General features: G+C 41.7%; 1 protein-coding gene across 1 annotated transcript in view; it reads right to left on the bottom strand.

Annotated features, from left to right (window-relative positions):
• Positions 1-8540, bottom strand: part of LOC101991977 (cell surface glycoprotein CD200 receptor 1) — a 121996-nt gene extending 113456 nt beyond the window's left edge. The window contains exon 1 of the mRNA XM_026787582.1: positions 8477-8540. Within this exon, the coding sequence (XP_026643383.1) occupies positions 8477-8540 (64 nt within the window). The remainder of the gene's footprint in view (positions 1-8476) is intronic.
• Between the last annotated feature and the right edge of the window lie 16216 nt (positions 8541-24756).

Below are 24756 nucleotides of genomic sequence, written 5' to 3'. Positions count from 1 at the left end.
CAACGTATGTGAAAACTCTTGGAGAACTATAAAATAATCATTTTTAAATGTTCATGAATACAAACCATGCCAAAAATTTCAGTTACATTGTTGGGCCTCATCCTTCCAGCAACTCTAGACACTAGACTAAAGAACAGGCTAATTTAGAGTTTGAAAATATGAGTGACTGCGTGTGGGCCCAAGCCTGTGACCGCCGAGTGTCTGCCTGTGGTATGGAAATTAGAGAAAAGGTCAAACACAGACCTTTCAAACCTGCGTACCTAGGGTTCTCCTGGAGGCTGTGAACATGGCAGAAAGTGCAGCAAAGCAGAAATAAGCATAGTATCAAGAAGTCCAGAAGAAATAAGATCTCCTGGCACAAATGGGAAAACCTTGAAGTAAGAAGATTACAACTTGGCAATAAGAATGTCCCTGATGGCTCTCGGGACTTACGAGGAAGCCATCTTAGCAAAGATGCTGAAGAGGAAGCCAGCCTGAAAAGGCCTAGAGAGCAGAGCCGACTGAGTCAACAAAATGGAGGCTTAAACTCTCAAGGATTCTGCCCTAGATGAGATGGAAGCCATGAGACCGTGACTTTGTTACCTGTTCATGACAAAACAGTGGGAAAGAGATTGAGCAATACCTGGTGCGTGAAGACGGAGGAAGTGTCTTACAAACAGTGAGACACCGCGTGCTTGTAGACGGAAAGAGGTAGAGGTTAAAAGAACGAAAACAGCTAAGTGGGCAAGCAGGATTCTAGATGTATTGAAGGAGCATGAGGCAAACAGCAAAGTGGTTTCCCTTCGAAAAGTCCTAAGGGGTCATGATTGCAGACACATGAGGTAATAAGGATGTTTAAGGCTACTAACAGTGAAGTAGCTTAGTGTCCCTTAGCTGGCAGAGCTCTGGGCATGCTAGGAGGGATGAAGCAAGGTCTCAGATGCCCTGCCAGTGGGAGGGTGAAGTCCACATTGCAAGACGGTTGCATCAGAATGAGCCACGATCCTCTGGCTGTGGCACAGGGATAACCCAAACTGCAAAGAAACTAAGAAAGTCCTACAGTAGTGCTCTTAATGCTGCCTCTTTCCACACAAACCTGGAAAGGTTCATGAAAACACAGCTGCCTGGAACTTCGAAAGCCTGAGTGTCCCTAGAAGTTTAGGGCCATAGAAGACTCTGTGTGGTACATCTGTTGTTGTTGTTGTTGTTGTTGTTGTTGTTGTTGTTGTTTCTGTTGTTGTTGTTGTTGTTGTATTGTTATTGTTTTGATTGCTTGATTTTTTTTTTGAGACAGGATTTCTCTGTGTAGCCTGTCTGTCCTGGAACTTCCTCTGTAGACCCAGCTGGCCTTGAACTTGGAGATCTGTCTGCCTCTGCCTCCTGACTCCTGGGATTAAAGGTTTGTGTCACCACCACCTGATTCCTCAAGGCACAACTTAAAAGTACCGAATCACAAGAGCCCCTGGGCAACTTCTAAGAAGGGACCAATTAAGGTTTGCTTTGGGAATAAAAATAGCCAGACTTAATCATTTGGAATCTCCATGTATTTACCACTTCAACTTTTTGTCAACACCTTAGAAAGGGCCATAGAAGTAAATGTTCCTGTAACATGCAAAGGGGTTAGTTGGGCAGGCAGTGACATTTCACGGTAAAGTAAGAAAATGTCAAAAGAAAAAAGGAAGTTACTAAGTACCTTAAAATCACACAAACACACAGATCAGAAAGACATTCCTACTAAGCAACCACATTGTCTCAGATGGTGTCCTTATCCCTAGCACTGCCCAGGGTTTACCACTGTTGATAGAGATTTAAAAAGCAAAAGGGGGTAGATTCTGTTTTCCCATCTTGCTACAGTCTTTTCCCTTCTTTGCTACCTCACTTCTAGAATGAGTGGCCAGGGCTCTCAGCATTGCTTCCCTCCCACTCACTTCCCCAGCAGCACCAGCAATCTGGCTGCTCTCCCGCCTTCTACTCAAACTGCAATCTTGAAAGACACCGGCTCCTTTATATTCAAATTCTATCTCTTCAGCTGTATTTGTGCACCTGAGTTGCTTGACTGGGTTTTTATACTGGAAAGTTTGTATTAAAGCTTATTTTTAAACATTGAATAAATCAGAAGATCATGACAGACAGGGATCTTGTGTGGTAACGAGAGCTATTGTGACTCTGTAGAACTTGGGATAAAGGCCACTGGTTTCTTGCACAGAAAGCAAGACATTTACCTAACAACAATGGGCAAATACAGACAGACCCCACTCATGTCATGAATCCTTGCAGCCAACAATGACAGCTTGAAGACATCTGTGTAATCCTTCTCTTTCCACCTTTAAAACCTTCCTTTGCTATGCTGGGTGATAGTGGTGCTGGCCTTTAATCCAAGCACTCGGGAGGCAGAGGCAGGTGGATCTCTATGAGTTTGATAGAGTAGGAGTTCCAGGATAGCCAGGACCACACAGAGAAACCCTATCTCAAAACAAACAAACAAACAAAAAAAGAAACTAGCAGCTTCTCTTGCCTCAACCTTTTTGAATACACATATGGTTAACTATGACTCATATTTGCAGGACAGCACTGCTCCTAAATATACTTACTAATCTTTGGGCCGCCTCTCTCTGTTCTCTAAGTTAACAACACACATGGCCACTTTCTCCTTGTGAAGCCCCTTTCTGCACCTCCACCACGACACCTACACATTTCCTTTTCTGTCTCCTTGCCTCCTATTCAGGACCCTCTCGGTAAACTACCAAACTACCTTTGTCCTCCAGCACCTCGGTGTGAGGTATTCCTCTCAAGCATCGGCTGCCCCTCTTTTTAAAAACATTTGTTGACTTCGTTTGCTCCTTTGAGACAGTGTCTAACTAGGTAGCATAGGTTAGCCATACCGCCTGCCCCACCAACCTAAATGCTGAGGTTTCAGACATGCAACACCCTCCGTGGGGCTTCACCTACTCTTGTTTCTCTAATTCTTCTCCCATTATCCCTCCCATCATCCAAAATTCCCGCTAAACCTCCATACTGTGGATTCGCTCACCCCTACCATACCTCAGCTCTCTCTGTGTGGCGCAGGCTGTTCCACCAGCCTGAGGGCTCCTCTCAGAGCTCTCCCTGAATAGCTCTGCCATTCACCTTCTCTGTCACTTCCGGCAAGATTAGACTCACCAACTACATTTTATGCCACCCCGTATTTTCCCTACATTCTTTATGTTGCTTAATTATTTTATTATTTAATAATCCCCGCCAGATTCTAAGCTCCCATAGAACATGATCTATAGCTGTCTTTTTTGAAGTGCTCGGGTTTAATTTAAAGCCTTATACCTGACAGAGCAATGCTCTGGTACTGAGCTACATCTCCAGCCCCTCCACATCTTTCTTCACCAAATATCCCCGGTACAAAGCACAGTGACAGACACATGGCAGAACATCCCCTTTACTGACTGACTGACCAAGCCTCTTTCCAGCTGTGACTTGTTTTTCCTAAACAGGGATCTCAAACCTTTAGTCACTATCGTTTCTCTCTTGAATGTCACTGTCATTTCCAACGCATCACATCGGAAACCAGAAGTCGCACGCACACACTCTTGGCGCGGCTCTTTCCCCTCTGTTGTTGGTACTGGAGAGCTGTTCCAAGCCAGCTCGTCCAATGAAAGGTGAGGGGACAGGGTCAGCAGTTCCTGGAACATGGCTGGATTTTTTTGGTCCTCATACAAAATGAAAGAATTTAATATAGAGGCATCTTGAGTCCTTCCCTCCTGAAAAGTCTGTATCTCTTAATAGTGTCATACCTACTTGTTTCATAAGTGGGGAAATACTATCTAAAAAGATTAAGTAACCCCTTATCGATGAAATACCACAGTTAGACAGATTAAATGTGGCAAACCCCAGCAATAAGGATGTAATGTTGAAAACAGCCCTATGAGATAGGAGATTAAATTTAGAGAAAATATGTGAGTGGCAGGCTGGCTTCTCATGAGAGTTTTCCAGTGCTAAAAGGGGGCAGGGGAATCGATCTCTACCCAGAACTCTACACATCTCCAGCAAACAACGTGCTTTGATAACGAAAGTAAAATAAAGGTTTCAGACATAAAATTGTTAATAATTCTTTTCATACAAAAGAAAACAGAACATTTCAACAGCAAAAGAAAAGTGAAATAAAAGTTAAAGATATAATATTAGTTGGGGAAATAAGACCAGATAGAGACTCAGAATTTCAAAACGGAATGAAGACTATAGGAGGTGGCAAGTACGGTGCATATCTAGAATGTGCCACCCAGAATCCCCTTCAGGGACAGCCCCTTGCCCCAGCCGAGAGCGCTGCCAGCAGACAGCCCTCAGTTTTCTGGGACTTCAGAGGGTCCCAGAAGGGACAAAGGAAGGTTTGCCTTCCTTGCTCAAAATCAAGCCCTCCCTAGGTCAGCCCACCCAAAAAATGAATGGGGGGGGGGTAAAAGGCATTCTGGTCAGTGTGGAATCTCTCGAAGGTAGCTAGCTCAGTAGTACCACCACCCCTGCCTGCTGTGTCTGGGGAGAGAGATGGCTGAGATGGAGGAATGTTCTATACACCTAACCGCATCTAAGTCTGACTCCAGGAAAACCTGCCACATTATCAACAGTTTGGAGCCTCACAGATGCTTAAGAAAAGTACTTCTCTATAAGCAAAACTCCCAGGTGTACCTCATCACTGCAGCTTCTTTATGGTACTTTCCTTAAACACAAATAAGATTGTGTTCTCAGAATGGAAGTTTCCAAACATGCAAGGCATATACATTCTAGGTATGAAAACCTTAAAATTCCTTTGTTTAGTGTTAATGCATAAATGATGTCAGGTCTTGGGGGGAAATGAGTAGATTATAATCAACTCTCATAAAAATTACATATATCTGCGATGTTTATCATTTCTTCAAGTGATGAATGGTGATTACTTCTTAGGAAATATTAGCGTCACACAATCGAAAGCCACAAAGCACCCACTGTCCTGCTCCCTAAACCCAGTCAGGAGATAGAAAATGGGAGTCGGGGACAACATGGGAGAAGAGGCAAAACCTCATTGTCACACATAGCTTTTTAATGACTACATAGACCAATTCTTCAGACGCAATATAAAACCAAATAACCGCTGGATAGTTTTGTTCAGGAGATCATCAGCCAAAATTCCCATGGTCTTACTGAGAAGCAGTTTACCTACAGTGAGCACCTTCATTTATCCCCATCTTATTCTAGCCATTCTGAGCTGGCCAGCCTCCCTGTAGCTAACGTCTGTCTCAACCCATTTCTCAATCTCAGAGTATGTCTTTTCTCCTAGCTAAGGCTAAGCACATAATCTGTTGGTGATAGTGTCTTCTTTCCCATCTCTTATGAGATCTTGTTCTCTGTTATAGAGGAAAAGAAATCGTTATGGCTCCTTAGACCTGAATGCAAGCATTTCTGGTGTTTTCTCTGTCGTTCGAATCTCTGTGTTGGCTTTGAAGAAACACCTGTTCCAAGTGTGCTTCAAAAATGCTGGATTTCCCTATACTCCCCAGTATGGAGAGGAATGTCCAGCATCATGTCCTTCCTCTACGATTCCCTTCTCAGACACCAATATAATAGCATGGAACTCCTATTGTAGGAACCCCTGCTAAGAAGCCCCCTGTTTCTGCTTCAAAGGGAAGACTTTACTAAGTGCCACTGCCAAACAACAGGATGCTACTGTCACATTATCCTCCAAAACTACTGCCTTATAATATTGTTTTTTTTACAAGCTAATAGATGACCTCACTGTTAACTGTACAATATCCAGATAACCAATTTTCCATTAGAATCCCTTGAAATGCAGTCATATTTTTTATTATTGTATGATACACTGTTCATGCAAGTTAGAGACCATCGTCTCACAGAACCTCCTGGCCTTTGTTCCTGTTACACATCCTTCCTCCCAATTTCCTTCTCTGACTTACCCTATCTATCCAAAGCTCAGTCAAGGCCAAACTCAAGACCAGATCCTCTGTAACGCTGTCAACACCCTATGGTTTTACCTTTCCTCATTTTTACTTTAATATTTTCTGATTTTAAATGTTCCTTGAAGATTTAATTTTATTTAGATTGCTGGAAATGTTTAGTTGGTATTCTTCACACTTTACACATGCACGGGGGGGAGGCAGAGAGGGGAAGAGAGAGGGAAAGAGGAGGAAAAAGAAAGAGGGAGGGAGAGAAAGGGAGAAAGAAAGAGAGGGAGATAGAGGGAGGGGAAGAGAGAGGAGGGAAGGGGGAGAGAGGGAGAGAAAAAGGGAAGGGGGAGAGAAAGGGAAAGAGAGAGAGAGAGAGAGAGAGAGAACTTAACATTTTTATTTACCAGAATATTGAGCATGAAGCTCCAGAAACACATCTGTATATTAAGCTATTAGGAAAAATTTACAGCAGACACAAAATAAAAAAAGGAAGATAGGACTGAAGTTAGTGAGGACAATTCTCTGCTTTTCTGATGCTGCTTTTAATCTCTTTAGAGCTGAGAGCTGGTTGTCTCCTCTTGTCACTGCCTGCCCCCTAGTGGAAGATGAAGAAAAGGAGTAAGAATTATGAAAAGAAAAAAAATAAAAAACACTGGAGAGTTGGTTCCTTTCTTCTTTTTTTTCTTCTCTCTCTCTCTCTCTCTCTCTCTCTCTCTCTCTCTCTCTCTCTCTCTCTCTACATTAGTGAAACCAGTAACTTCAATAAAAGGTGTAATGATTTCGGTCAGAACATGAAACTATAATTTGAACATAGGGAAACTCAGAAGACAGTGGGGCAAAAGTAAGTAGACAGAAATGGTACTGTCCGTGAAAGTGGAGGACAAGCAGCCAAGCATGAGATGGGGAGTTTAGCTTCTTCTTAACTTCTGCCTTGACTATTTCATTAGATAAATGCCATGTGGTTTACAGTTTACAGTAAACAGGCAAAACAAAAGCATCCTGTCCTCTACCCTGCCGCCCTTCCTCTACTCCTGTCTGCAGCATCAGTAACAAGCCATAAAGTTGTGGCCCTGGTTGGTTTTCAGCTCCCCATCCTAAATGATTTCTCCGTGAACTTAAGCGTGCAGATCGTGTGTATAAAGTCCTTTGCTTATTTGCATTCTAGACACTCGATGACTTTATGATGCCAGCAGGGACTTCGGAGATTTGATGGACGCAAGGTCTCCAACTTGTGTTCAGATGCAGTTTTAAAAATTAACCTCTACGCCTTTAAAGTTTAAATTGTCTCTTAGCATTTCCATTTTGTTGCTTTTCTGTCTGCTTCGCTAAGTTAATATGCAACAGGACACAAACAGCTCCTTGTCTGCCTGGCTTTCCCTGTCAAAATCATCCTGCACGGTTTTCAGGAGCTTTCTAGAGAAGCTCAGCTACTGAAAGATGCAGATCTTTCTTTTCCCATTTAACTTCTAGCCCAATATTACCTTAACACTGTCTAGCAGTGCTACAGAGGGTGGTTCTGTGCAGTGAAAAGCCTACGGGCAAATGGCTCACTCAAGTGTTTCATAATGTCCTTTTTAGAACCACGGACAAACCACTTCGACTCTCTAAGCCTCAAGTTCTAGCTTTGTAAGTTGGATCTGTCTTCCATGCCTACCTCACTGGGTTGCTACGCACATCAAAGAAAAAAGACATGTAAAAAAAAAATCTCAGCAGAGAGGTGCGGTGGTAGAACAGAGCTATTTTACATGTGCTCACAAACAAGGCTATCATGAGATAATCTTTTTCTGGGAGATGACAGAAAAGATTTTAAAGGAATTCTGATGAGAGAAAAAAATACCATTTCTCCTTTAAATCGCTGAACTATAAAAATTTAGAACTAAGTGCGTTGTTCCTTTGCAGCTTCTCCATCCACTAAAAGTGAAACACGAAAATGCCCTCCCACACTAACTCCCACCTAGCTCCTATAGTGAAACCAGGACACCCCCACAGTAGCCCCAAATTCTATTCACCTCCTACAAGAATGCAGACACCGAGGAGAGCACCTTCTGATTCAGAAAGTGTCTCCCGTAGCCCACACATCTTCAAGATAAATACAGACATACATCACCGATATGCTAGCGTAACTCTATGAGTAAATCCCACAGTCACAGAAAGTAATAGAAAAAAACAAGTATTCCAGACTTACACTGTTGGCAAGGGAGAACTAGGCGAGATATGGGAGACGACAGTCATTTTAATTTTTCTCCAAGAGGGAGAAAATACAGAGAACCCATGTCACTTCGCTTGCTATAAATATATATTTAATTTATTCTCCCTTGTCCTCACAGGGGAGGGGAGATGAGGACATGACAGTGGAGGAAATTATAGCCATGCATATATTGTAGAACACAAAACAGAATAAATATGGCGAAGCAGAAAGGAGGGGTGATGAGATGCCTCACATCTAGAGGACCCCCCCCCATCTCTACAACAGCAATTGGCTTGCACTGCCTTGCAAAAAGGGCAAGGCGCAAAAGCAGCACGCAGCAGGTCTCTCACCCCTCGTTCTTCTCCCAAAGGAAATTCAGACTCACCAGCCACAAAGACCCCCCATATCAAGAGTGCCGCTAGGTCAGAAGTTCTCCAAAGGCAAGGCATTTCTGGTTTCTGGTTTCTGCTGCTCACTCGGTACTTTTTCTCCTCACAGGTAGGAGAGCAGTAGTGACCATGGCCAGCCTCCCTCTGCTCGCCCGTTGGCTTCTGTGTGGTAGCACCTCTTAACCATCAGCAGCGAGCTCTCCTTTCCTCCCTGCCCTTTCCTTGGACTTGACGTGTTTCAGTCTGATTAGTAAGCTGGAAGAGAAGAAACTTCTCTGGGACTTGACACAGCAGTAGGTTTCCTGTGCAACGCTTTGCAGAGGAAGCAGAGTGAGTTATCTCCCAGCTCATTGGTTCTCCTCTCCTGCTGCTCACAGATAAACTGTACAATACGGCTCTGAACATGCCTGAGACAGATGGATTTGTCCATTCAAAACAGGCATGGGATATTGACCTGTTTGGAGCCTACACTTGTAAATGTTCCAATCACAATTAACTTCAGGGAAATTCTCCAATAGGAAAAAAAAAGTGCACAGCCTTTTCCTGTCTTTTAATGTAGAATATATATTTCTCCTTGGAAATGGGTGAAATTGCAATCTAGTCTGGAGGTCCATATATAACACTGGAGAATTGAAAGCGTGCCACTTTTCTGGTATTACTCTAGCAATCCCAAAATTGGTGGCTTAACACAACACAAATACAGCGCCTAGGAGTCGGAGTCTAGACAGCTGTAAGGGGCTAAACTCAAGGCATGGCCAGGGCTTCACTTCTGGGGACTCAATCTTTCCTAGAACCTAGATGACATCTCTGCTCTCTGGCCAGTGGATACATCATTCTGGCCTTTGCTCTGCTGTCAAACCTGATGTCCTGACTGTGACTTTTCTGCCTCTCTTAGAAGGATCCTCTGTGATTGATTTGCTCAGGGAATCCAGCACTGTCTCTCCGTGTGAAGACCCTTAACTGAATTATGTCCACAGAGTCCATTTGTCAGATCAGTGGACATTCAGCCACGGGTCTCTGTTGGAGGTTTAACACTGAATCTCCCTACTCCCTGACTTTGGGAGAGAAAGGTTAGTGTAAGCACAGATAATCATCTTTCATTTGTCACACATCTGAGATTCTGACTTTCCAGAAAAAATTTGGTGTAATGTTGCTAGTTAATGTGAGCTTAGATTACAGTTGAGAGGAAGAAAGACAAAAAAAAAAAATTCTGTGGCTGTGGTAAGAATTTCCTACCCCACGACAAAGTGCTCCAGGAAGGGGAAGAAAACAGTGCAAACAGGAAAAAAGATAAAACAACATGCATTTTTTTTCAAAGTTAGCAGTTCCCTCTTCCCTCTTACCAAACATTAAACTATGTATATTCTCCCCTCCCCCTCAAGCTTTCTCAGTGAATCAATCTGATTCACATCATGAAATGAGATCCTTAAGAGCAAGGAAGGCTTGAAGACGTGGGCTATGACAGTGAGGGAAGAGTAGCTGTCCTTCTGTTCAATGATTCATCAGATATCTGAAAAGAAAAATCAAAGAAATGTCATTTAAATCGTGATGTCATTTTTCCAACACACGAAGCTGTTAGTCCTGGAGGTTCTGACAACAGAACAGAAGTAGGTTTAAGTTCTCTGCCAGGCGATGTCAGTGAGACCAGCTAATTTTAATTTCCTTAGTCATGACTGCATTCTTTTTCCCATTTGGTATTGTAATGACGTGAGCTGTTTTTAATGCCACCAAAAATTCTTCATGATCAGGGCAGCAAAATGGCTTAGTGGGTAAAGGTGTTGTCCGTACTGATGTGGGATTTCCCTCTGTGTGCTGTGATTACCATTAATGAATAAAGAAACTGCTTTGGGTCTATAGCAAGGCAGAACTTAGGTAGGCAGGGAAAGCTAGGCTAAATGTTGGGAGAAAGAAGGGCGGAGTCAGACAGAAGTGATGGAGCCACTGGAGACAAATGCTAAAAACTTTAGCCGGTAAGCCACTGTCTCATCACAATACACAGATTAATAAAAATGGGTTAAATTAAGATGTAAGAGCCAATAAGAAGTTAGAGCTAATGGGCCAATTAAACTGTATTTAATTAATACAGTTTCTGTGTTATTATTTCGGGTCTAAGCTACCCAGGGGGGGCAAAAACCAACTAGTGGCCTCTGTCTCTCCTCCTAGACCTTACAAAACTGAAGACCTAATTACAATCCCCAAAAACTACATAAAAGGAGGGGGGGAGGGAGAGAGAGAGAGAGAGAGAACAGAACCAACTCCACAGTAATCCTTGTCCTTCATAAAAGCACCATGTCATGTATACACACACACACACACACACACACACACACACACACACAAGAATGAGAAAGAGAGAGCACACATTGTTTCATTTTGCTTTTATTTAATTTTATTCTCTTTATCATTTATTTTTGAGATGCGATGGATTCAAACTTTCTGTGTATCTGAGAATGACCTTGAACCCCTGATCGTCCTGTCTTCACCACCCCACGACTGAGATTCTACTGTGACATGCCCTACCACACCTGGTGTACTGGTGATGGAACCCAGGGCTTCTTGTACGCTAGGCAAGCATAGCATAAGCTGAGTCACATTCCCAGCCTCAAAAACAAATGAAATTACTTGTCATTTATTTTAATGCCTGCCCGATGCTAATATCAAAACCAAGCTCAAGAGACCTGCCAAGTCTAAGGAGACCTGGTAGCTGAGCTGAACTGAGCATTGCTGCCTGTGAGGTCTTCAAACTAGGCCCCCACCCCCAGTCTGAGATTTCAGGTGTGACTTTCACAGGCACGCTCCCTGGGTGCTCATCTGAGAACAAACCACAGTCTTTAACCAGATGTGTAAGAGTCGAGTCAATGGTTGCCACAGCACACAACTCACAAAATAGAAGATAGAGTGGGGTTTTTCTCTCATCATCCCCTCTCATCGTCTACCCTAAAGCCCCACACCCCAACATTCTCAATGTCCACCTTCTCTTCTTAAGAACAAGCATTTGGACTGGAGCGGGGGTGAGGGAGGACGGTAGGAGGGGAAGGGAAATGGGAGGAGGGGAGGAGGGGAAAAATTTTAATTAAAAATAAATTTAAAAAAACAAGCATTTAAATTAAGGCACCAGGAGTTTATCATCACCCACTGAAGAAGTGTAGTGAGAACCCCCATAATAAGAGAAGTGTGTGTGCATCTTGTAAAGGCTTCTCTCTGAAAAATCTCCGGCGCTAGTTTCTTCCTGCGTGTGCTTTTCGGAAACAGAACAGAAAAATGAGAAAGCATCAAGAGGAAGAAACTGCTCAAGCAGAAATGCAAACCCTCCAACTGTCTTCTTCTAGAGGGCAGTTCTATTAAGAACCAGGGAATTTGAGGAAAAAAGAAAGCAAAACATAAAAACCAGAATGGTGTCATGTCGATTTAAAAAACAAAACAAAGCAGACGGGATGGTATAAATCCATGATGTGGTAGCCAAAAGCTTAGCTCAGCAGCCCTCAGTAAGTTAGAGCCCCTGTAAGCCATGACAACCACAAGCTTGAACCTTTGGTTTGCTCAAAAATTACCTGTCTACAAATGCCTTTCAAGTAAACATCTGCTCAGGAGTATTTCTCGCCCTCAAAGGGCTGGGGTGTAGCTCAGAGGCTGAGTGCTTGCCCAGCATGGTCAGTCCCCGACACTGAAACAGGGATGCAGCCCATACACTGCATGCTTCTCCTTTCACATCCTATCATGCTGTTGATATTTACCTTGAAATTTTTCACTTCTACTTACACTATGTCATCAACAGAAAAACAAACTTCAGAAAATGATATGTGTGTGTGTGTCGTATAAGAGCTAACCATCTTGTTATAATTTTCCAACTAAATGTGTGTGTCATGTAAGAACTAACCATTTTGCAATAATTTTACAAAGTGTACAGAAAAATTAGACAAGGAAGTCTGAAAACGAAGTACATACACTATCAAACAAGTGAGCACCGTGTGCAGTGGTTAGTATGTTCGCACGCTTTGTATACATAAAGAAACTGTGGTGATGTTTTATTTGTTGCAAAGAATCAATTCTAGATCTCACAAGTCATATCTATGGTAAAGAACGCTTTCTAAGCCCTACACTTAACAACCTAAGTCGAGCCCTAAACACTTCACAAATATTACCCTGCTCAATTCTCTACACAACCGTATGCAGAATTCTCTACACAACCTTTATTATTCCCACCTTACATTGTTCCTTCTTAGCAAAAGGACTAGGTAGATTTTCCAAAGACACACAGATGACTTGTGATGGAAGCAGGAATAAGACTCCAGAAAGCTTCCTTCATAGTTGGGTACTATTAGTTAGACTTTCATTTTCTAATCCATTTCTAATGGTCTATATTGTCTTCCATACATCCTCCAGGAAGTAGTCATCTGGTATTTTTTTTTCTCTTTCAGTTTCACACACTTCTTATTTCATTGCATTTTTGTTGTTGTTGTTGTTGTGTGATTGTTTAGTAAATAAACCATGAGCTGTAATTTACTTCATATGAATATTGCTCTTTGCTGCTTATTGCAATTTTATGAAACCAAAACTAATGCTTAACCCCAGAATTCAGGAAGCAGAAGCAGACAGAAGCAAGTAGATCTCCATAAGTTTGAGGCCAGCCTGGTCTACATAGCAAGCTCCAGGACTTCCAGGACTACATAGAAAGACCTTGTCTCAAAAAAAAAAAAAATTACAACAACAAAAAACCCCCCATTACAACTGGTTGCCTAATGGATAGTGTGGGTGTCATAGCCAGAAGACATGTCATTTAAAAGGTCACATGGCACAATGACAGTGTATTTTTGCATAAGGATAAATACTGGAAAAGAATCAGATCCAATTCTGTGCTCAGACACAGTGCTTTTCTGTGTTACCAACTGTATTTATGCCTCGCCCCAGAAGCCAAAGAAATCTTGTTGAAAATGCAATCCTGAAGCATTTTCTGCATTAAGATATTTCCTATCTAGGGCAGTTTTTTTCTTATGGGTGGCAATTGGGAAGTCCAGAAAAATACAGAAGTCAACCCCCACACGTACACCAAAAATAAAATGTTGAAAATCGCTGTCACATATCTTGACTAAAAACTAACAATGTGGCAAAATATTCTAAATTCAGACAATGATCATCTGACCATCACGAATGTCTAAGGCAGAAAAGTTAGAAGAGAATATTCCAAGTGTGATTATCTTAAATGCCTTAGATAGAGTTCAGTTAATAAATAAATGAACTCCTTGTGGCCTTCTAGTAAAATAATACAAAACATGAAAACCACAGCAGTCACAAATGCTAATATTTTTCTGAAATTCATTTGCATTTCATTAGCTCAAGATTTCTCAAGGGAATGATAAATGTTCTGTTGAATTATTATGGGTTTAGTCTCCCAGTGGCTTAAGAATGTTGTCTTCAAATGACATAGAACTAATCATGCTGTATTTTATAATTGTATGTCATTTTCAGTGATTAGGTGAGTTTTAAACAGTCAGAACTCAATGTATTGAATGTAGATTAAGTAAATCAAGATGAATATGGTATGGACTCACTCATTAGTGGACTCTAGCCATAAACTAAGGACATTAAGCCTATAGTTCACAAGCCCAGAGAAGCCAAAGAACAAGGTGAACCCAAAGAAAAACATATATAGATCCGCCTGGAACTTAGAAGCAAACAAGATTGCCCAGCAAAAGTTGGGAGCATGGGGGTGGTGAGGGTGGGGTAGAGGGAAGGGGAGAGGGGGAGAGGGATGGGAGAAGGGAAAGACTGGCAAGAGCTTGGGGGAGTGGGAGGGTGGAGATAGAGGAAGGGCAGATATAGGAGCTGGGAAGACGAAGCAGATTCTGCATTAAGGGAATCATTTTAGGGTTGGCAAGAGACTTGGCTCTAGGGGGTATTCCAGGTTTCCACGGGGATGTCCCCAGCTAGGTCCTTGGTCAGCAGAAGAGAGGGTGCCTGCACTGGCCTTGCCCCACTATCACACTGATGATTATCTCGAATATCACCATAGAATCTTTGTCCGGCAACGGATGGAGATAGAGACAGAGACCCTCATCAGAGCTAGGGACTGAGCTCCCAAGGGCAGAAGGAGGGAAGAGATGAGCAAGGAAGTCAGGACCGCGAGGGGTTGGTCCACCAACTGAGACAGTGTGCCTGTTCAACTGTCTAATGGGATCTCACCAAATCCAGCTGGACTGGGACTGAATGAGCATGTGATCAAACCCGACTCTCTGATTGTGGCTGACAATAGGGGCTGACTGAGAAGCCATTGACAAAGGTACTGGGACTTGTTTTTACGGCATGTTCTGGCTTTTGGGGACCCTAGCCTATATGGATGCACAGCTCCCTAGGCCTGGATGTGGTGGGGAGAGTCTTGGACTTCCCACAGGGCAGGGTTCCCTGTCCTTTTTCAAGCAGCAAGGGGGAGGGAGGAGCGGGAATGGGAGAGTGGGAGGGGATTGGGAGGAGGGGAGGAAGTGTAAATCGTTGAATGGAAAAAAAAAAGAAAAAAAGAAAATCTCAAGTTTCCCTTTTGAGGTAGCTGTTAAACTGTACTGCTAATGGCAAACTTCACCTCTGTCACTTGATGTAGGATGTCCTTCCAAATGCTGTGAATATGTGCTTCTCTCACTGGTTGATGAATAAAGCTGTTTCGGCAAATGGCTGAGCAGAATAGAACTAGGCAGGAAATCCAAGCAGTGTTAGAGAGAGAAAAGAAGACTGAGACAGGAAGATGCATGTAGCAGCCTAAGGTGTAACATGCCAGGGCATCACTGGTAAGCCATGGCCATGTAATAATAATCAGATTAGTAACAACAGGTTAATTTACAAGTGAGAGCTAGCCAGTAATAGCCTAATTTATTGTCCAAACAATTACAATTAATATTAAGCCTCTGAGTGGTTGTCTTCTAAGTGGCTGTGGGGACCGAAGGATGGAGAGAACAGGTCCAGTGGGGTGGGTGAGATGAAGAAAAGTCACCATTTACAATCACTTAACTGTTTGTCTCTTCTGGAATGTCTATCTGATTCCTTTTTAAGATGTGTCATGGTGGTTGGTGATGGTGCATGCCTTTAATCTTAGCACTCAAGAGGGAGAGGCAGAGGCAGAAGGATCTCTGTGATTTCAAGGCCAGGCTGGTCTACACAGTGAGTGTCAGAGATACAGAGAAACTATGTCAAAAACATTCTTATCTGTATGATTCTTCCAGTGGAGACTTGTTTCAAGTGTCTGGCACTGTTTGCACTTTTAAATTATAGGAAATTTGGTCATAATTTGAGCGCCTGTGCGATTTTTATCGTCTTCTGGGAGTGATTTTCGTGTACTTCTAGGAATCGGGGAACATAGCATCTTCATCCTGAACTAGGACTAGGAGTAGAGCGTGACATCCTGTGAGTCAAAGCAAGAACTAAGTCTAGGTGAAGAGTGCTTTTCTTGTCCACTCAGCCCCCATTTCATCCTGCTCTTCCCCATGCAAGGGGCTGATGGGAGCACCGTTAATGTTTTAATCAGTTCACGTAGATTACTCAGCAAACACCACCAGTGTAAAACGTTATCGTGTCCAGCTTATACATCTTTCTTTTATCCTTCGTTCTTTCGTTCCTTCGTTCCTTTGTTCCCTCCTTTTCCTTCCTTTCCTCTTGTGGACCTTACCCAGGCAATTCATCATTACCTGGACAGCTCTCTTACCAACTAGCAGATTTTATTACTGCTATCATGTCCAACTTGTCTACTAGTCTAAAGGTCTTCTCCTGATACCACACAGATGTCCCTCTCCTTGATTCTTTACTGTCCCCCACTCTCGCAGCATTTGTCAGCAAGCCACCTCTGTTTCTTCAGCAAGTCCCCTGAACCTGACCATTTCATCCAGTCTCCCTTGTGCTACATTAGAAAAAAGGAGATGAAGTTACATATTCAAAATTTGTTTTCTGAAAGACGAAATCTGTGTCTTTAACTTGTAGATCACAGTTAAACTCTAAACAAACAGATCCTCAAGGATCCTTGCCTTTCGCCCCTGTGCTGCTCCACCACAGCCTTCTTCAGTGTGGTCTGTTACAATATGCATCTGGTTTGGACATTTGTATCAGTTGTTAGTATTAAATAACCACAAAGACTCAGGCATTTCATAAGTGAAATATCAGAACTTTACAAGCCCAGAGTTCTACATTAACATAGTTTTTCCTTTAAAAAAAAGTGTTAATATCTAAGTTACTTTTCTGTGACAATTTTTCTACTATTGATCTTTATCATGTGCTTCAATTCACTGTTAGTTTGACATACAGTATTGGCGATAATTTTGAGCTGATTTAATATGCTTTGAAAGTATGTGGAGGGGAGTTTTATTAAAAATACTCTTATGATTATCTCAGCTTGGGAAAAGAAGAAGTAAGGATTATGGGACTGTTGAAAATGTTTAGATTTTGAATGTTCCCTATCAAGAAAAGGAAGTAGATAAGATCTTTTTAGACTTAGTGTTCTATATTTTACTTGGCCGAACATAATACAGCAACTAAGCCCATGAGAAATAATCTTCTGCTTCTAACGATTTTGTCCTGGGAGTAAACAAAACAGTTCTAACTGAGCCCCTGACTATGACGGAGCAACTTTGGTGAAAATGAACATGGACTGTGGTAGAACCATGGTTGACCTGTAGTCCTTGGTTCTGCAAATTAAGAATGCCAGCAGCATGGCAGAGGGACCACAAGCAGCCATGCCTCCATCTTCAGATGGAAGTCCCTTTTTTATTATATATCAGTTTTAATTTTTGAGAGTAATATAGTTGCATCATTCTCATCTTCCCTCTAACCCAGGGGTTCTCAACCTTCCTGATGCTGTGACCTTTAATACAGTTCCTCATGTTGGGGTGGTCCCCAACCATAAGATTATTTTCATTGCTACTCCATAATTGCAATTTCGCTGTTGTTATGAATCATAATGTAAATATCTGTGTTTTTCCAATGGTTTTAGGCAACCCCTATGAAAGGACCCAGAGGTTGAGAACCACTGCTTTAACTCCTCCCATAGAGCCCCTCCCTTTCTTTCAAATTCACAGCCTTTTTCTTGTTGCTACATATATGTGTGCATACACATAATAAATAGTTTATATATAATATTTGTATATATAATTTGTAAATACATAGGTATAACCTGCTCAGTCCACATAATGGTACTGGTACGTATATTTTCAGGGATGATCATTTGGTATTGGAAAACCAGTTGCTGTGTGCTTCCCTGGGAAAGACTATTTCTCCCTCTCTCAGCATTCCTTAGTGGTCTGTAGTTTTGGGTCTACAGTCGAGGCCTTCTGGGTCTTCCCTCTTTCTTGTTGAGGCTGTATTTAGGCAGAGAAGTCACTTTCTGTTTTGCTTTTTTTCTTTATATTGACAGTAGATTTTTTTTCTCACGTATTATATTCCAATTATGGTTTCCCCTCTCTCCACTTTTCCCAGTTCCTTCCCACCTTCTTCCACCCAGATCCACTCCCTTTCTAGCTCTCACTGGAAAACAAATAGGTTCCTAAAGGATAATAATAAGATATAGCATAAGACAAAACAAAAACTAACATGTAAGAATAGGATAAATTAAGAAAAAAGAAGGAAAAGAACCAAAAAAAAAAGGCATGAGAAACAGATCTAGGCACAGAGACCCACGCATTCACACACTCAGGAACCCCATAAAAACACTAAACTGGAAACCATAATATATACACAAAATACTCCTGCAGGGTAGAAAAAGTGGAAAATTTATATACATATACATAGCAAGATAAATTTTTTTCAAAAGAAACTAAAGGAAACCCTTGTTTTGACATTATGAAACAAAGAGCCTCCAAAAATGCCATTGAGTTCCTTTTCCATTGGCCATCTATGGCTGAGCTTGTAGCCTAGCCTACTCTTAAGGGTACTTTGTTTCCTCAGTGTGACTCACTTAGAGAAATCTAAATTTTCATTTGTAAGTGGTTATCAGTTGGAGTTAGCTTCTGGATTAGAATGGGGGTGTCCATTTCTCTTTTCAGCTCTAGGGCCCTGAACCAGACCTGTGCATGCCGCCTCCGTCTCTGTGAGTGTGTGAGTGTGTCGATCATGTTGATTTAGATTTGGAGGTCCCTGTTCCTTGGTGTCCTCCATCATGACTGGCTCTTACACTCTTTCCACCACCTCTTTTGCAGGGTTCCCTGAGCCCTGAGGAGAAGGTTTTTCTTTTTTTTAGAGAAGTAATATTTAGTTTTACCCTATGTCCCTGGACTGTCTAGTCTTAGGTCCTTGGTCACCCAAGCAATGTCGGGTATGGGTTCCATCTCATGGAGTGGGCCAGTGGGCCTTAAGTCAAATCAGATATTGGCTGGTTATTCCCACAGTGTGCCACGATTGCACCAGAATATCTTGCAGGCAGGACATTATTGTAGATCAAAAGATTTGTGGCTGGTTTGGTGTTTATATTTCTCATATGGTAGCGTGCAGAGTACCTTCCTGTACCAAAAATGCTAGCACGCAGTGGTGAAGGTTCTGTGTTAACACCAGCTAGAGTTCCCCATGTTCAGTGAGTTGTGTAGGTGCTGTCTTCAGCAACTGGTCTTTGCTGTCAGTTTGTGGAGAGCAACCTAGAGGCTTGGCAATAGCTTGGTTTGTTTGGGGAGAGGTCCCATAGGGCCCCTTGGCCAACAACTCTGTTAGATGTAACCTAATCCCTGTATTGAAAGCTTCATTTTGTGACAAGAGATGGCCAGTGGGGGCTGTCTCACCTGTTATTTGGCAATTTCATTTAGATCACCTTCACATATGCATATATTTTAGGAAACTTCTTCTACTGTCTTAGATTTCCATACTAGCTTTCAAATAGTCCTTAATTTTACCTGTCTCTCTCTATACATTTTCCCTTCATCCCCCAATTCCCTTTCACTCCCTACTTGATTTTCCATTTCCAGCCCTCCATATCCATCCATAACTATGTATTCTATTTCCATTTCCTGGAGAGATCTGCCCTTCCCAGTCCCTTACTCTATACCTAACTACTGTGTCTCTATAGAATGTAGTTTGGTTATCATTGGGAAGTCATTTTCTTAATACTAACATCTCCTGGTGCATCCATCTTGTGAGTAAGAATGTCTTGGTAAATCCTTTTGGAAGAGGGGATATTAGTTTAGCTTACAGTTCTGAAGGTCCCAAAACATGGCATGGAGATTAACTTGTTTTGAGAGCCTCAGAGCCAATAGCATAGGAAAGAGAGGTCATGCGGCCAGAAAGGGGGAAGAAGAAGAGAACAGTTGAAAAGCTGAACTGTGGTAACCATTCTAGTACCACAGAACCTAACTGTCCTCTCTCACCTGTTAATATTTTCCAAGAGTCAATCTAACCACCTCTCACTAGACCCCACCCCTTAAAGGTTCCACCACTTCTCACGAATGCCACATGGGGCCAACTTTGCAGCCCATGAATCTGGTGCGACAAACCATACACAGATCCCAGCCACATGTATTAAATAACCATACTTCAATAAAATATTTTATGGTTGTTGAAATTTCATTTTTCCACATGACAGGATTGGGGAAAAAAATATATCAAACATTGCTACAGCAGAAAGAGAAAAGAAACATTCTGGAATATGCCAGTGAGTCTCTGGTCTAGTGTCTGTCTTGGGTCCATTGGGAAGCAGGGAGTAACTCCCTGTCACTGGGACACCAGTATTAATAAGACAAAGAGACTGGAACCGGTTATAGGAAAATGACATGCTGAAATACTTTCTAAATATGGGCTATATTGGCTTTTATTTTTGTTTTGTTTTGCTTTATTTACAGTGTCTAACATTTTTCTTCTCACAACGATTATTTCCTCGATTCAAGAATGAATATCAAGAAAAGAAAAAGAAAAAACATAAAAAACAAAAAGAAAAAAAGAACAAATATCATATAACTCAACTATGTTCTATATACTCTACTTTATTTCTTCTAAATAAGGTTATTTAAACATAATGAATCCCAGACGACATTGAAAGCAAATGCTTCTAGAAGTCAGAGAGGTGCATAATTCAGATTTTATTGTCTACAAACAGAAGCACATAATGGCTGAGGAAACAAAATGTCTTGTGTGGTTACAAGCTATTGGGTCTGTGGTATTTCGCTAAAGCAACAACAGAAGGTCACCGCTTTATTGAGTTGCTCCTACATTTACATACCAATGTGAATAATATTTTTATTATCTTCCTGTCTTTATCAGGTCCGGGCTTTATACTCTTGAGACTCTAGTAAAAGCGCCGATGGAAGCCCACACATAACATGTCTAGGTTTTTAAAGTTATAAATAAGAATAATAATTTGTTAAATAAAGTCTGTTTGGCGCCCGTGAGACATCTCAGAAGTTGAAAGTGCTTGCTGCTAAGGCTGAGAACCTAAGTTCGATCCTCCCAACCCTTGTGGTAGAAGGAGGGAAGTGACTCCCGAAAGTTGTCCTTGGACCTCCATACATGGGTCAAGGTGCATGAGTATATGCGCATGCACACATGAAACCTATACAATAAACAAATTATTCAGCATACTCAAATGTGTCCTCTTAGATGCCTGGGTGTTGTCTTGATGGTCCCTCTGTGTTTGGAAAAGTCCTAAGCCATGCAATTCATAAGCCTTCATACATAATTCTGCTATAAAATTTTTGTTCTTTATGCTTCACTTATCTTGACTACTGGCATTGCCTAAGCTTGTCTCTGATGGTTGTGCATATATTGGCTGGTTGTGTGTGTCAATTTGACTGGGCTGGGGATATCCCAATGACAGTAAAAGCATTACTGATGGGTGTGAATGCGAAAGTATTTCTGGAAGTGATTAGTATCTGAGTTGATAGGTTGAATGAAGAGAACCATATCACTGTGGTTGGATTCGCCATCCTATTATCAGGAAATCCCCTAGATTCCCTACCATACACGGCATGCCTTTCTAGAGAGTAAATATTCTCTCTCCCTCTCTCTTTCTCTCTCTCTCCCCCTTTAGTGACTGACAGTCCAGCTCATGAAAGAGAGCAAGGAAGCTGAAGGAAATGTTTCATAACCTAGTAATCACCAATTTCAGCTTAATATTTCAGCCTCTTTTAGTCAGCTGAGAATCTGCCATACAGGAGTTGTAGTTGGGGGAAGTGAATGGAGTGGGGGTGGGGACAGAACCCAGGATCACCTGAGTTGTTAGGCAAGCACTCTGTCACTGTATTACTTCCTAGCCTGAGACAGCCACTTTGATTAGAATTTCCTAAACATATAGAATTCTGGGTTTTACACATTTTATTAAAATGCTAGGGCAAGTCCACCCCATTTTTCTTAAACATTTCTAGAGAAATTATTTATATTTAAAGCTGAACCTATAGTATAAGCACACATATGTAAATATTGAATATATACATTGTATATATATGTTAATATCTCTGTGTATATATATGAATATATATCTTATAATAATCCAAATGAGAAGTGTCTCACTTTTCAATGTTTTCCTACTAACTCTGTGTGCAGAAGGGAGTGAACCTAGTTGACCAATAGCCAGAGTCCAGCTTACCTATAAGACTGGCCCTGAACTGCTTCTGAGTTTTTGACTAGCAAACACTTCCTTCACTTATGCGGCTTTCTGTGCTTGCTCTGTTTGGACAAGGTTGCTTAGAGTTGTGTTAGGAAGCTTGCTATAGCATGGCAAATACTAGAAATGATCAACTTATGCCAACTATTTTGACCGGTAGTTTTGGAGCCTTCAATCAGTCCTATTGTGTTTAGCCTTATGGTGACACAGCGTATCTCTGGCCAGAGTGGTTGGTAAGGAAAAAACTGCTTACCTCATGGGAAACTAAAGAGAGAGGATATGAGATTGGAGTCCCAACATCCCCTGAGAGTACATACCCAATGATCTAGAGCAGTGGTTCTCAACCTTCCTAGTGCTACAACCTTTCAATACAGTTCCTTATGTTGTGGTGACCCCCAACCATAAAATTATTTTCATTGCTTCTTTGTAATTGTGTTATGAAGTATTTGTTATGAATCATAATGTAAACATCTGTGCTTTTCTGATGATCTTAGGTGAACCCTGTGAAAGGGTCTTTCAATCCCTGAAAGGGTCATGGCCCACAGGTTGAGAACCACTGAGTTATAGACTTCCCAGCAGGCCCCACCTCTTAAAGTTTTTGTAATCTCCTGATAGTGCCTCTTTAGAGACTGGCCATGCCTTTAACACCTGGGCCTCTGGAGGCCATTAAGATAAAACTATAGCAATAACTAAGCCAGATGTGGTGGTGCGTGCCGCAAGTCCTAGCATTCAGGAGGCAGAAACAAGTAGATCTCCACAAGTAGACCTCTGTGAGTTTGAAGTCTACATTGTAAGTTCCAGGACAGCGGGGATCACAGAGTAATACCCGTCTCAAAAACAAAATAAAAACTGTAGCAATACTGAATGCATGATTACCTTCTGGGAACCGGAAATATCAGAAAGTTTCGTCAGTTGCACAACCACAAGGTAGTTACATGGCCAGCCCTTGATATTAACCCTAGACTCCTGGTTCCAGTGAGGGCTCCGTGTGAACAGCAATCCCTCATTTCAGCTCAGTGCTGGCAGATGTAAACACAACCTGTGCTGTGGCAGAGAATTCTGAAAAGCTTGAGCCTCGTTTTTCAGGGGCTTCGACTTGAGTCTGTTCTTTCAACTTGCATCCTTTGGCTGTGGCAAATTCTAGAGACAACCATCCACTGAGTTTCGGGAATCTTTCTATTGTATCAGCAAACTTGGAAGCCAGACTTGGAGATATCTGACAAACACCTCTCCGTGAATGAGTTTAAAACTGGCACGTGTGTTTAGTATATATCCATGAGGGATGTTGCTGTTTCTTCAGGGCTGTCAAAGAGTATGCTGTTCCTATCAGTAAGGCAATGAGATGTAGTTTAGATAGTGTCTGAGATACTTTTCTGCTGCTGTTCTAAGACACCATGGCCAAAGCAACTTAGAAAAGAAAGAATTTCTTGCGGGCTTACAGTGTGAGAAGTTGGTGTCTGTGACCATCATGACAGAGAGCATCACAGCCAGCAGACAGGCATGGCCCTGGAGCGATGGCTGAGAGTTTACATCTTGACCTATAAGCATGAGGGAAAGACAGGTAATTGGCAATGGCATGGGCTTCTGAAACCTCAAAGCCTGCCCCCAGTGCCTCACCTCTTCTGACAGGCCACACCTCCTAATTGTTCCCAAATAGTTTCACCAACTGAAGACCAAGTATTCAATATCTGAGCCTATGGTGGCCATTCTCATTCAAGGCTCTACAGGTTTGAATACAGCAAATGAATACAGTATTGATAGCAATACTACTATCAAGTAAACCCACCAAAATTTTTTTGCCTAATAAATAGTAAAGATTAAGATGTTAATGAATTCATCGCTTGAAACAGAAAGACCCATGCTTTTTATCAACCACTACAGCATGTGCATGTGCACGTGCATATACACACACACACACACACACACACACACACACACACAGAAGCTTTTAACAGATACAAAATCACCAACTATAGATAGCAAAGAGTTCCAAAATAGTACCATTAGTATGGTTAAAATGAAGCACAGAATTAACAATGGGAAAATATTGTTTAAAGCAACTTGCTTTCTTTTAATTGAAAACAAATAACTTGATGGAAACAAATTTTTATTTTCCTCTCTGAACCCAAGTTTTTCTAAGAACTTACCTCCTATCTGACTAGTACTTGATATTTAATCTCCAGATCTCTTTAGAGAAATTTGTCAGCATGGCAGATACAATCTTCAAAGAAGCTGAAGATTACATAGAGAGAATATGAAAAACAACCACACAATTTTTGAAGTTGTTCGAGACATTATTTAAAGCAACATTAATGAGATATAAATGAAATTCAATGATTTGATAAACTACGAAGGATGGTCAAGAGAAATACATCTGTTATTTCTCAGATGGTAATATAGTGGCTCTCACATGTAATAACCATATTCCCCCCAAAAGATAAATTAGGTAGAAATTCAGGCATCACATAGCATGTGTGGGGGTCACAAACCTGTATGAATGTGCTGGATAAACAGCTAATATAATTGTTTAAAGGGAAAATTTCACAGAGAAGTTAAGATATAATTAAAGAAATTGTAAAATTGCCCTAGAGAGCTAGCTCAGTGTTTAAAAGAACTTGCTTCTCATTCAGAGGACTTGGATTTAGCTGCTGGCACCCATGTTGAGACATTCACAACCTCCTATAACTTCAGTTCCAGAGGACCTAATGCTCTCTTCTGGCCTCTGTG

Source organism: Microtus ochrogaster, chromosome 2 (genome assembly GCF_000317375.1).
Source record: "Microtus ochrogaster isolate Prairie Vole_2 chromosome 2, MicOch1.0, whole genome shotgun sequence".
In the NCBI taxonomy this organism is placed as follows: Eukaryota; Metazoa; Chordata; class Mammalia; order Rodentia; family Cricetidae; genus Microtus; species Microtus ochrogaster.
The sequence above is the reverse complement of the archived record's forward strand: the minus strand, read 5'-3'. Positions and strand labels throughout refer to the sequence as shown.